Below are 12,238 nucleotides of genomic sequence, written 5' to 3' on the forward strand. Positions count from 1 at the left end.
AATAAATCTGTTACTGTGTACTGCTGACAGGTTGTCTGTGTACCAGTAGTGGTACCTGTACTACCGGTTGGGAAGTGTTGCTCTAGACCAATACAGCCACAACTCGGACACCTGGACTCCCTAGCAGCTGGGGTTCCTGGCACGAACCTGCCCCCCATGGGTGTCCCCCCCCCACATAACCTTTGACCCAACCCTATTTTGGGGTGTGGCCCTTTAATGCCCTCCCCTGCCTGCGGGTGGGAGCTGGCGTCCTCCCCTCCCCATCAGGCCCCTGCTTGGGCACTGCTTGAGCCTCCAAGCCCAGAAGTGGCACCTCGAGAGGCACCGTGGGAGCATAGAGGGGCGGGTGGCGTCAGACGAGAGCAGCTCCTGCCCGCGGTCTGCCACAGCACGGTGTGGTGGAGCCAAATGAGAGCAAGAGTGTTCACACCACGTCCTCCACACCATGGCAGCCCGTGTGGAGCAGCGAGTGAGGCGGCAGTGAGGACCGTGGTGCACGCCGCAAGGAGGAGCGGGCTACAGCGTCCATGTGGGGTCCTCCACATCACGGCGGTCAGTTACTGGCCTGAGGCACCGATGAGTAGATAACGCCCCAAAGGGGCTAGAGTGTACCCTTGCGCTCCTCCATACCGGTCACTGCCTTGCAAGAGCGGGGTGGGGGAGACACCCGGGAGAGAAGCAGAGAAGCCCCCAAAGGCAGGGCTAGAGTGGTTGCTTTCAGTCTTCCCAACATGGCACCCCCTTGCCCCTCTACCTAACGGATGACCATAGACACTAAGGGTGTGTATAGGGAGGGCAGGAGGGGCTACTTCCAGGCCTCCTCTGTCCCATGAGCCCCTGAGGCCCCTAGGCCTGGATGGCGGGGAGAACCCACGTGTCTTGAAGTGGGCAGTCAGGGGCTGTTGTGTGTCGGCTGCCCACCGCAGTGCCCGCCTCTGGACACCTGGGTTCTCCAGATGTGTGGGGGAGCCCCTCCCCCCCAGCAGAGATTACAACACCCAGCAGCCTTTGCGTACGCCCCTGTCTTCGAATGTTGACCTCACAATCTCCCTCCCCACCACCTCCTGGTAGCTAAGTTGGCCCTCTGGTGGCATGACCTACATCCTCACTGGTCTCTCTCCACCCAGTTAGAACTTTCCACTCAGCCAGATTCCAAGGGTGGAATCTTGGCCTCCCCAACATTCTACCCTTAAAGGACCCGCTGCATCCTAGCAGCCAGGCAAAGACAGCTTCCAAATGCCAGCTGAGGCACAGCTTGCTGCCTGGTGGGTGCCACCAGTGGTGCCCAGGTGCTGCCTCATGTCCTGTTCCCATGGGGGCCCAGATGTGCTGGGGGGGGGGGGGGGGGGTGATGGTTCTGGCTACTGCCAGCACGGGGTGGTATTGGGGTCAAAAGGATGCTAGGTAGCATTTTGCAAGTCTTAAGAATTAACCTTCAGTTGACTCGGGGCCAACAGCGTCACTCTGCTTGTAAAGCTCATGGTGGATTAACAGGAGAGTCACTATCAAGTCCAGGGAAGGCGCTTGCGACGCGTTATGTGTATTGCGCGAGTGCCTGATGAATTGCGTAATAAATTTAAACTGGCCCCGTGGCCATGGGCGAGGTGAGATCAGCTGCGAGGACAAAGTGATTGTTACATAATGAACTGATGAATCGCGCCATAAGTCTAGACGGGCAACAGGATCAAAGTAACGATCACACGATAACTGTGACTGTCTAGTGGTGAAAAGAATCGACCAGCCATGAAGTCAGCGCTTGAAGATATGTAACAACTCTGTGGCTGGTTTTGATCTGGCTTTAATTTGAACATGTAGCAGGGCCTGTATCGATCCCTCTGCTCTGTACCGCATTGATGAGGCCTCTCCTGGAGCCCTGTGTCCTGTTTTGGGCCCTGCGCTTGAAGAAGGATGTGGAGAGATGGAAAAAGTCCAGCTCAGGGTCACGAATGATCAGGAGCCTGGGAGATGAGACTGATGAACAGGGATCCTGGTTTCCTCTGTTTAAAAATTTCAGCTTCTCTGATTAAAATCCCCCCAATCAGTCACTCCCCACCCACAGCGCCCTGGTCAATGCTGGTGCTCTCGCTCCCCATCCACAGCGCCCCTTACCCCACAGGCCTGCTGGAGGGGGCCCACAGCTGTCAGGGCTACAGGGCCAGGGACCCAGGTGCACAGCCCTTGCCCCCCGCAGCAGTGCCCTAGCCCCAGGGGCCGCCTGCGGGAGGCAGTGGCTGCTGCGCCAGGGCAGAGCAGAGCTTGGAGCCTGCCTCCCCCTCCCCTGCGGGCAGCATGGCCAGAGCGAAGCCCATGGGCGGGGGGAGGGGGTGCTGGCTACAAATGGACTCCCAGGATCCTTAAAATTCTGGCTTATGAGATGGAATGTGCAAAACTGAGAGCGTTAAAACCCATGAATGCAACCCTTCAAATTATGAGGGGCACTGTCTCTCAAATACCCTCCTCCCCACCCCCAGGCAGGGATGATGCAGCCTTGAGCAGGGGGCTGGACTAGATGTACCCTTGCGAGGTCCCTTCCAGCCCTGCTTTGCTGTGATCTAGTGCCAAGCCAGGGGTCCGTCCAGGCCTGTCTCTCACTGAGGACATTACCACCAGCTGCAGATAATAGCTCTGCACACCCAGGCCAGCCTGTGCCTTTGGTCCCAGCCCTTCCTGATTGTGTTGACCCCTATCCTATTCTCTCCTTAACTTTCTCCTTTCCAAACCAGAGGTTGGTGCTCCCTGGGAAAGGAAATCAGTCCCGTATCCAGCAGTGACCCTAAAAAGCCAATATAATATATTGGGCAGCATTAAGAAAAGAATAGAAATCAAACCAGAGAACATTGTTATGCTATTATACATGTCAGTGGGACTCCCACATCTGAAACCTTGTGCCATTCAGGTTCCTGCATCTCCAAAAAGGATGCTGTACAATTAGAAGAAGTTCAGAGAAGGGCAGCCCAAAGGATTAGGGGCCTGGAGCTGTTGCCATACCAGGAGAGACTAAAAAGGCTCAGACCCTTCTCCTTGGAAAGCAGCAGGCTGAGTGGGGGTAGGATAGAGGTATGGACCAAATGAACAGGGAACCGTTGTTGACTGAGTCCTACAGAACTAGACCTTGGGGGCACCTGCTGAGATTCGTAGGTGGTAGGTTTAAAACTAACAAGCTAAAGGATTTTTTTGACCCAACACATTGACGGATGGCATTTATTGTTATGGGAAGTGGTGGAGATAGCACAACTAGGTTCAGCAGGGGACTGGATAAATTCAGAGAAGCTAGAGCTATTCTTGGCTGTAGAGTAGGAAGGTCAAAGATGTTTCCTCTGGTGTCTCAGACCCAATGAGGTGGATGCTAGGAAGGGTATTGAAGAAGAGGAAGCTCATGAAAATCATAGAGAAGTCGGGCTGGAAGGGAGCTCTATAGGTCATCGAGTCCAGCCCCTGCCTTGCTGTAGAGATACTCAGGTCAATGTTCTCCCTCTGGCGTTGTCAGACCAGCCTATTTGTTGGGCTGTGGGTCTCGGCCCACCAGGAGAACATCAGGCCTCCGTGTCGAAGACAGGATACCAAGCTAGATGGATCATTGGTCTGACCCAGTTTTATGTCCTTATTCCAGGCACTGCGTGGCATCCTGCTTACGCTGCACAGCGGTACAGCCTCAGCATCTCCACCTCATTACATTGGCATGCTCCAAGGATGTGGCCTCCAGCAGTGCCGTAGCAAGGCGGGGCCAAGTGGGGCGACCGCCCTGGGTGCCGAAGCGAAGGGGACGCCAAGAGGCACTGCCCAGCTGGGGCGGGCACAGGACGGAGCCGTGAGGGACTTATCTGGGGAGATGGGGATGGGAAAAGGGTGGCTTCTGCTGCTGCGTACACTCCTTGCAAGCATGGGGGGGTGCCCCCCCGATCTGTGCAGGGGGCTAGGGCGGGCTGCCACTGCGGGGTTTGTCCCAGGCATCAAAATTTGGTGCGTCAGCACTGGCCTCTAGCGTGGATCTACCTAAGCCACGTTCTGGCTTCCAGATCTCCGTGAGTCTCCCCAGCCTGGGCAGCCCCTCCCCCCAGCCTATTTCCCCCCCCCCCCCCCCCCCCCACCCCCTGGCCACTCAATTTTCCTTCCTTTCTCCTCTTTCTCCCTGCCACGCATTTAATTAGCTCATAGAGCACACTGTTATGCATGCATGTGTCATGGGGTTGTAATTTCTGGGTTCATCCTGTGCCTCAGGTACCTGCTGGTTGTTGCTGGGGGCTGTAGGGGCCAGAAAGAAATATTTATTCCCCTTAAAGGCAGAACCTGGCATCTGATGCAGTGGTTAGTTCTTGGTTTGGGGCCTTCCTTTGAAGCCTCAGAGAGCAGCTGGCTATTTCCAAGCTGAAACATTAAGGAAAAGGGGGGTAGCGGCAAGATGACACAAAGTGATTCCAGGTGGGAAAGACCCAGGTGGACTGCGAGGAACTACAGAAGGATCCTGCATGATTGAGTGACTGGGCAATGAAATGGCAGATAAAAATCCAGCATTGATAAGTGTAAAGTGATGCAAATGGGCAAAAATAACCCATGCTTTACCTATTATGGGCTCTACATGAGCTGGTACCACACAGGAAAGAGATCTGGGAGTAATTGTGGACAGCTGGCTAAAAAATACCAGCTCGATGGCTAAAGAAGAGAATTGTAAATGAAACAAAGTCTCAGGTTTCCCCTTTATAAATCCATGGTGCCCCCACACACTGAAGACTGTGCCCAGGTCTGGTCCCCGCATCTCAAGAAGGAGTGAGGGGCACGGCCTCTGAATCAGGGCTTCCTACACCTTAGATGCTGGAGGCTGCAAGTGAGAAACCATGGCTAGCCCTGGTCAGACACAGTTTACTCTCCCTTCCAGCATGTGCTGTCTGCCATGGTGTGACACAAGAGACTGGGCAAGACAGACCTGTGGTCTGACCCAGTATATAGCACTTCTGTGCTTAATTCAGTGTGGAGGAGATGGCTTGGTGCCGTGAAGGAAGGAGCTGGTAGTTCGGATCCAGGACTCCTAGGTTTCATCCATAGATCACTAGTTCTGGGATCCAGGACTCCTGGAAGTTTCATCCTAGCAGCTTGGCTAAAATGCTAGGGGACCCCAGCATCAAAAGCCTATGTTCCCTCTCTGCAGCTACATCCCCATGGGTTTGCTCCCCCCAGAGTAGTTCATGCCCTGAGTGCAGCCAGGCAGGGTCTGTTGCCCCCTTATGAGCTCACAAGGACCCTCCCATTCTGACCTCACGATGATGTCACTCCCTGACTACCTCCTAGGGCCCAGGGACCCTCAGGTGGGCAGTTGCCAAGAAAGAGGTGGAGGAGGGAGGTTGTTGTATCTTCTGCTCCACCACCCTGGCAACTTACCAGTATGGATTTTCTCATTGAATTCATCCTGGTTATACTGGGAACCCAAGTAGCCTTTTGGCTTTTGGATTTGCAGGTAGGTTGGGGGGGGGCAGAGGGGAGGAGGCTTCTGGGCTTTGCTGGTTGGCTCCTCCTCTCCTTTCTGCTCCATGTGTCAGGATGTTCTTAACCCTCTTTTAGAGGCAGGGGAAACACCCTGGATCTGGGTCAATTAAGGCAGTTTCCTTGAGCGTTCTTGGGGATAACTGTTCCCCTGGCATGGTTTAGTACCCGCCTCGGTGTTGGGGCTTCAAGCCCACTTTTATGGAAATGGGAGGCTCCTCCCTAGCTTGCATCTGCGGCCGTATGTATGACTGAGGGCAGGCGAAACTTGGGGGCATCTTAACACCAAGTCTCTGGGCTTGTGCCTACATGTAGGATGCCCGCCAAAAGACTTTGGAAATATCTGAAGCCCCTGGCAGGGGTGGAGGACGTTTGCCAGTTGTAGGGCCACTTATGGTTTGGACTGACTCATGAATTTAGACTCGATTCGGCTGGTTTGGCTTGGGACATGAAACATTTCTTTTAATAAAACCTGAACTAAACAAAACAAAAACTGTTTTTAGAGGCGTTGGGTGTCGGCTGCAACTGAGGCCGGGGATGGTGACAGGGCTGTGCTAATGCTCCTGCTGGGACGACAGGCTCCTGGCTAGAGGGTCTTGTCCCTCTGCTCAGGGTCCCCGTGGGGATGGTGGGACCTGCCGGGCGGGCACCAGTTCTCCGGCCCTGCGGGGTCCAGGGAGCTGCCCTCTAGCCCGATGCTCTCTGTGTGTGCAGAGCATTCGTTGGAGGCCGAGGCAGATACTGGGAAGAGCCAAGCTGGGAGGTGAGTAGCCTCGGGCCCTGGCCTGGGGCAGGGGCAGGAAAGAGCACGGCCCCCTGCCTCCTCCCAGCCCACGGGAGCCACGGAGGAGCAGCCAGGGCCCCGCTCACAGGCTGGGGGTGCCGGCTGGGGAGGGGCAGAGTCTCCCCAGGCCCACGCCAGCTCCTTCCTCTCTCCCTTACAGCAGCTTGGGGACACGTGGAGGAGACACCACCACGCCAGTGCACACAGTAAGCACCACCCCGTGCCCCTGCAGCCTCCCGGGGCCTGAGAGACCCCTTTCTGCCAGGAATGGGGCTGGCTCAGGAAAGGGAGGAGGGGAGGGGGCAATGCAGCCATAGGAGATGCCCTCCTCTTTGTCCTGCAGATGCCCCATGCCTGGGCACAGGCTCAGCCTCGAGCGCACACTGCAGCTGGTGGAGAGGAGGCTCCAGCACATGACCTGGCACCTGATAAGAGATCTGAACCCGTAAGAGCTGAGTGGGGAAGGTGCGGGGTGTCTCTGAGGGGCCCTGAGGCCTGTTCCCAGGGCGGACCTGGAAGCCATGTTTTCTGCGGTCTTTGGGAGGACACGGCCCTGCCCCACGTCCCCCAGGGTCTGGACCGTGTGGGGCGGGGCGGAGGGGACGTGCCCTGCCCCGCATCTCATCTCTGCCCCCCGTCTCCTCTCTGCCACAGGCCCAGACCTGCATGTCCTGCACCATCCTGGATCTCCGAGGAGCCCGAGGAAATGGAGGACCCTGATGCTGCCTTCATGCAACCTCCCAGCCATGCTGCCGTGGAGGATGCCTACGGGGCCGTTGCTGTTGACCTGCCTAAGGGAGACCTTTGTGCTTTTGGAGGAAGATGGCGTGGCTCTCCCCAGCCCAGTCTGGCACCCCCTAAGTCCCCACCAGGACAGGCAGATGGGTGTCAGAGTCAGCCCATGCCTGTGCCAGTGCTGGAGCCGGCAGTTGCCGAGCATCTGGACTTACACATCCGGTGCCTGGAGCTGCAGCGCCAGCTGGGCCTCCCCAGCCCGGATGCCAAGTCACTGGCCCGTCTGATCCCCCCAGTGCCGCTCCGGTGCCCCCGTCCCACGTACGCTGAGAGACACCGGCTCCGGAAGAGCATCTCCCGCACCCCTTGGGATTCCCGCGCAGCCCTGCGGGTCTCGCACCCGCTGCCCGCCCTGCCTGAGGAGCCGCCACAGTGTGAGGAGGCCGAGGCTGTGAAGACAGAGGAGCCACAGGTTAAAGCCATGCGGCCTCCGCGATTGGACAGCCAGGAGCCCTGTGTCTGCCTCCCAAAGCCGTTGCTCTGCCTGGCCCCGAGGCTCATGAGCCTCCCTGAGGCTGCCCTGAGCCAGCCCACGCCCCATGCTGACGCCAGTCTGCAGCCTTCTTTCCAGCAGGGGAGCCCGGAGACACAGCCTCCACTGGCCCGCGGGTCCCAGGGGATGGCTCTGTGTGGGAAAGAGACTCCCTCAGCCGCCCAGGGCCATCCTCGGGGAAAGCCTTGCAGTGCGGCTGAGCCAGAGAAGGGCCCAGAGCACCGCCACCACCCCCCGAACCCCTGCAGGCCACTGGGGTGCACCAGCCTGCAGTGGAAGCTGCACCTCCTGGCCCCAGAGCCTGCGGGCAAGCAGGATCCTGCAGACACCACCGTGTTGCCAGGGGAAGTCAGCACCAAGGTCCCAGACCCATCTGAGGATGTTTGTGCTTCCCAGGAGGTGTCGGAGCGGCACCTGGTGGGGAAGCAGCTGCAGGAGGTGACCGAGGAGCCAGGCCCGGCTTCTTGCCTAATGCCTTCAGGGGCAGAGACTGACCCAGAAAAGAAGGACATGTCCCACCCATGGGGCACCACCAACGAAGATGCAACAAGCAGCACCAGATGCCTCCTTCCCACCCCAGTGAGAGGCCGCCATGGAGGAAGGGAGCGGTGGAGCCTGGAGCAGCCCAGGAAAGGCACCCAGCTGCCCCCTGCCTGGCACCCCAGAGGGCAGAGGGGGGCACCCAGCGGGCAGCCAGTGGCAGCTGGGAGCCGAGAGCTGCATCAGGCTGGTGGGCAGGCGCCTGACCTCCCCTACGTCTGTGGCCTGGAGGGAAAGCCAGCCCGTGCGGTCTGGCTGGGAGACACTGGGCAGCTTGGTGCCAGCTGCAGCCTGAAGGAGCTTCAGGGGCTGCTCCAGAAGATCACAAGGGTCATGGCAAGAAGCCCCAAGGCCTCAACAAGCTCCATGGCTGGTGCAGGAAGGGGCCTCCAGCAGCGCAGCCTTGAGACCAGCTGGGAACGGGATCAACTGGTCTCCCAGCTGTCCCCAGGCTCAGAGATATCCCCGGGGACCGATGTCCCATTATCCCAGATCTCCATGCCTGCGTGGAGGCACCGACCAGCCTCAGTGCTGCCCCCAGAGCCAATCCACAAGCCTGGTGGGGGAAGCAGGATGGGACCCAGTCAGGGGAGACCCCCTGGCTCCAGCCAGCCCCAGCAGGGAAAAGCAACCCATGCTAGCAGCACGAGGGCTGTGGCAAGAAAAAGCCTAGCCGGCACCCCTGGAGACACCGACAGGCTCCCCAGGGAGAGGGGAAGGGGTGCAGGGCCAGGCCCTTGGCCGTGGAAGGAGGGAGGGACCAAGAAGTGCCCTGTGGGGGCAGCCAGGCCTGGACCCAGGCCAGACCACGTAGAGCCCCCTGACCTGGCGCAGCTCCTGGCCTCCATCCTGACCTCCCTCAGCGCTCATGACCTGCAGCTCCAGTTCGTTGCTGACCTGCTGAAGAAGCAGTGCCCCCAGGGTGTCAGTGCCATTTGCCCCCACCAGGCCCCTGTGCCAGCTGCCTTCTCCACCCAGCTGGATGTCCAGGCTCAAGGCCAGGTCCGCGCCCACAAGATGAGCCTGAGCTACAGGCTAGATGCCCCCGGCGGGCCAGCTCAGGAGGGGCCGCCCACAGGGGGCTCCCGGGGGACACGGAAGGGGGTGAAGGGTCAGGCGAAGGCAGGGACATCTGAGCAGGGGGGGGACAATGCCACGAACGTCTGGCTCCGCACATCCCAAGCCCCGGATGGGGTCTATCAAACGTGTAGCAAGAAGCAGGGGAGGAAGCCAGGTGGCTCTTTGGGCCCTGGCGGCTGCCAGGGACCCCTTGAAGAGCCTCAGCGCTCATCTCCAGGGGACCCCTTGCGTCCTTCCAATCTGGACCAGAAGCCCCTGGAGAGAGGGAGCCAGAGGCAGGACAGGAGGCTGAGGAGAGCTTCCCATGAACAGCCCCAAACTGTCTCTGTCGGCACCAGCACCGCAGACTTCCCCCAGCAGATGGACGGAGCCACTTCTCTCCTGGCCACCAAAGAAAGGAAACGCCAGACCAGGACCTCATCGGTGCCCAGAGAAAAGGTCCCTTTGTGCCGCCGCTTCCTGAGGTGCCTCCAGCGCACCTTCTCCAAGCTCTGCCTCACCATGAGGGCCCGGCTGTCCCGGGATCCACGGAACAAGGTCCCCAACGTCAGGCTCACAAAGCCTCCCTTGCGCCATCAGGCCTCCAAGGTGGCGCCCCATTGATACCTCCCAGTCCCCACCTGCCTGCGGGGAGGGACACCCAGGAATCCACCTTCTCCCTGGGCTCGGGCAGGTGCTCACCCTCCTGGTCGTCTTCTTCTAGGGCACTGTCTCTCTTAGTAAAGGTTGTTCTTGATGAATGTGCTCCAGGTGTTTTTCTTGCGCCCATTTCCCCATGGATGAGGTCAGACAGGGGATTCACTGCTTTCGTGGGTGCTGATTTCTGTGAAATCATGAAGGGTGCAGAGAAAGGGAAGAGGTGCCGAGCCATGAGAGCCTGAAGTCAGTCAGACGGCAGGTTCTAGACGAAATAAGATGGAAAGAGGCTTGTGCTCTGTCTGTCTGTCTGTATATATATTTGGAAAGCTTATGCTCTCTGTGCATATTTGTCTTATTTAATTAGTTTATAAAGGTGCAACTCTACCTTGCTTTATTACTGAAGGAATCAATGGCCCATTGTTCTTCACTTCACAGGTGTAAGGTGCTAACGTTTCTCTCTCCTTAATGCTCCTGACTGATGAAACTAACCTTTCTTAGGGGGAAATTTGTTCTCTGCAACTTCAATTTCTTCTCCTATTTCACAGCTCTTTAGCCATTTTGAAGATCAGAGGACCTCTTTCTTCAAGAGTGAGTGACCCAGGAAATGCCACACTCTGTGTATCAGAACCGGACTAATGTATCTCTTCTAGATTTATGGAAATCTTTTTCACCATCTCCTGCCATCGTGGATCTGGGGTGAAAATAACAGTGCTGGGGGGATGTGGGGGACAGGGGTGAGTTGTGTGTGTGTGTTTGTGTGTGTGTGTGTGAGTGTGTGTAGGTCTACTCTAGCAAGAAGGGGCTGATAAGGGTCTGTCCTTCACCTGGTAGCATCAATATCCCTATATTTGAAGTAGCACGGGGGGATCTTCAATGCCCCGATATCTGCTGGTGAAAGTGCTTTAGCTGAAGGGACACAAGGGGGTGCTGGACCACCACATGAAATACTTGGTCAATGGAATAGGCAGATCACTGTTAAGGGGCAGGGATTTCCATGAGGGATATCTTCTGTTGGACTGCCTGCATGGTTGGGATTGATTTAGACCAGCTTTAGGTTCAAGGCATTCATTCTTCAGGAAAGTAACGGTCAAGTATTTGAAGGATGCATTTGTTTGAAGAGGGAGGAGAGAGACTTGAATTGAGAGCACATTTGATACTTATGCTAATTTCCGCCAACAAGTAGCTAACTTACTGTGAAACGATGGGAAATTGTAAAATATTGTAATTAACTGAATCTCAGTTGGTGCCAGGTAAGTGTAAATGGGAATGATATTTAGGAAAGCAGGGTAGGGAGTGTGAAGAGGATAACAAGGTGATCGCAGGTAGCCGGCATGGATTCCCCAAGGGCAAATCATGCTTGACCAACGTGATTCCTTCCATGATAAGGTGACAGGCTCTGGATGTGGGGAGAGTCATAGATGTGATAGACCTTGACTTTAGCAAGGCTTTTGGACCCTGTGGTCCCCTCTATACATTACAGGTACCACACAGTTAACTGTTTAATTACCCATTTATCTTAAAACCTGCAGCATATTTTCATCTCTAGCTAAAAACCTGCACTCATGGGTGTTCAGATGAACTCAGGTGTGGAAATAATTGACAGTGAAGTATTGGAGGCACTGCCGACACACGCAAGAAGGCTAGCTTTTGTTTTGTGAATCTGAATGAGACGCACATTTAATTACAGTGATTACAAGACTAGTGACACTATATTTTTTTGACTCTTGCCTAGCTTGTTGTGGTTTTTAACCTTTATATATAATATAGCAAATAAATATACATCCCACTAGTTGTATGCATTTTTGCTTTGATCTTAGAGTGAATACTGTATCGCTGGCCCCTAGCATATTAGTAAAGCTTCTAGTTTGTCTTTAACTGGGGAAAATGTGCACTGTGGTCATGGGGGGAACTAGGATTTAGGAAAAGTGGGGAGCACAGCCACACAGCATAGTCATACAGAGCACAACACATTTTTTTCCATTTAAAGAGAAACTAGATGCTGCACTAATATGCGCTATAATATTTCATTTAAGATCAAAGTAAAAGGATATAATTCCTGGAATGTGCACTAGATTACATGTGATTTTAGCAATAATAATTTGCTGGATTATATATAAAGTTTAAAAAGCAACACAAGAAACTGGATGAAAAATAGTCAAAATAGCACAAAGATCTTGCATCATTAGTTCTGTAGTCATTATCGTTAAATGTACGCAGCTAATTTCAGATTCATAACACAAAATCTAGCCACCTTAAGCATCTTGATGTGCCTCCAATACTTCACTGTCAGTCATTTCTACACCTGGGTTCATACAAGCACATGTGAAGGAAGGCTTTAAGCTAGAGCTAGAAAAACATTGTGTAGTGCTGCTACAGGTTACCAGCTGGGGCATGTCTCTATTGGGGTTTTGCAGCTCATGCTAAAGCCTGCA

General features: G+C 55.6%; 1 protein-coding gene across 2 annotated transcripts; it reads left to right on the top strand.

The window, feature by feature from the left end:
• The first annotated feature begins 4,194 nt into the window (after window positions 1–4,194).
• LOC132243837 (uncharacterized) lies at window positions 4,195–9,881 on the top strand. Of its 2 annotated transcripts, none has more exons than XM_059714319.1 (3): window positions 4,195–6,238; window positions 6,423–6,465; window positions 6,914–9,881. In XM_059714319.1, exon 3 carries the CDS (start codon window positions 6,966–6,968, stop codon window positions 9,768–9,770), a length of 2,805 nt encoding a protein of 934 aa, XP_059570302.1. In that variant the 5' UTR covers window positions 4,195–6,238; window positions 6,423–6,465; window positions 6,914–6,965; the 3' UTR covers window positions 9,771–9,881. The 2 variants fall into 2 exon arrangements, with proteins under 2 accessions (XP_059570302.1, XP_059570301.1); XM_059714318.1 differs by having other exon boundaries at window positions 4,196–6,238; window positions 6,420–6,465.
• Window positions 9,882–12,238: the final 2,357 nt, after the last annotated feature.

Source organism: Alligator mississippiensis, chromosome 11 (assembly GCF_030867095.1).
Source record: "Alligator mississippiensis isolate rAllMis1 chromosome 11, rAllMis1, whole genome shotgun sequence".
NCBI lineage: Eukaryota > Metazoa > Chordata > Crocodylia > Alligatoridae > Alligator > Alligator mississippiensis.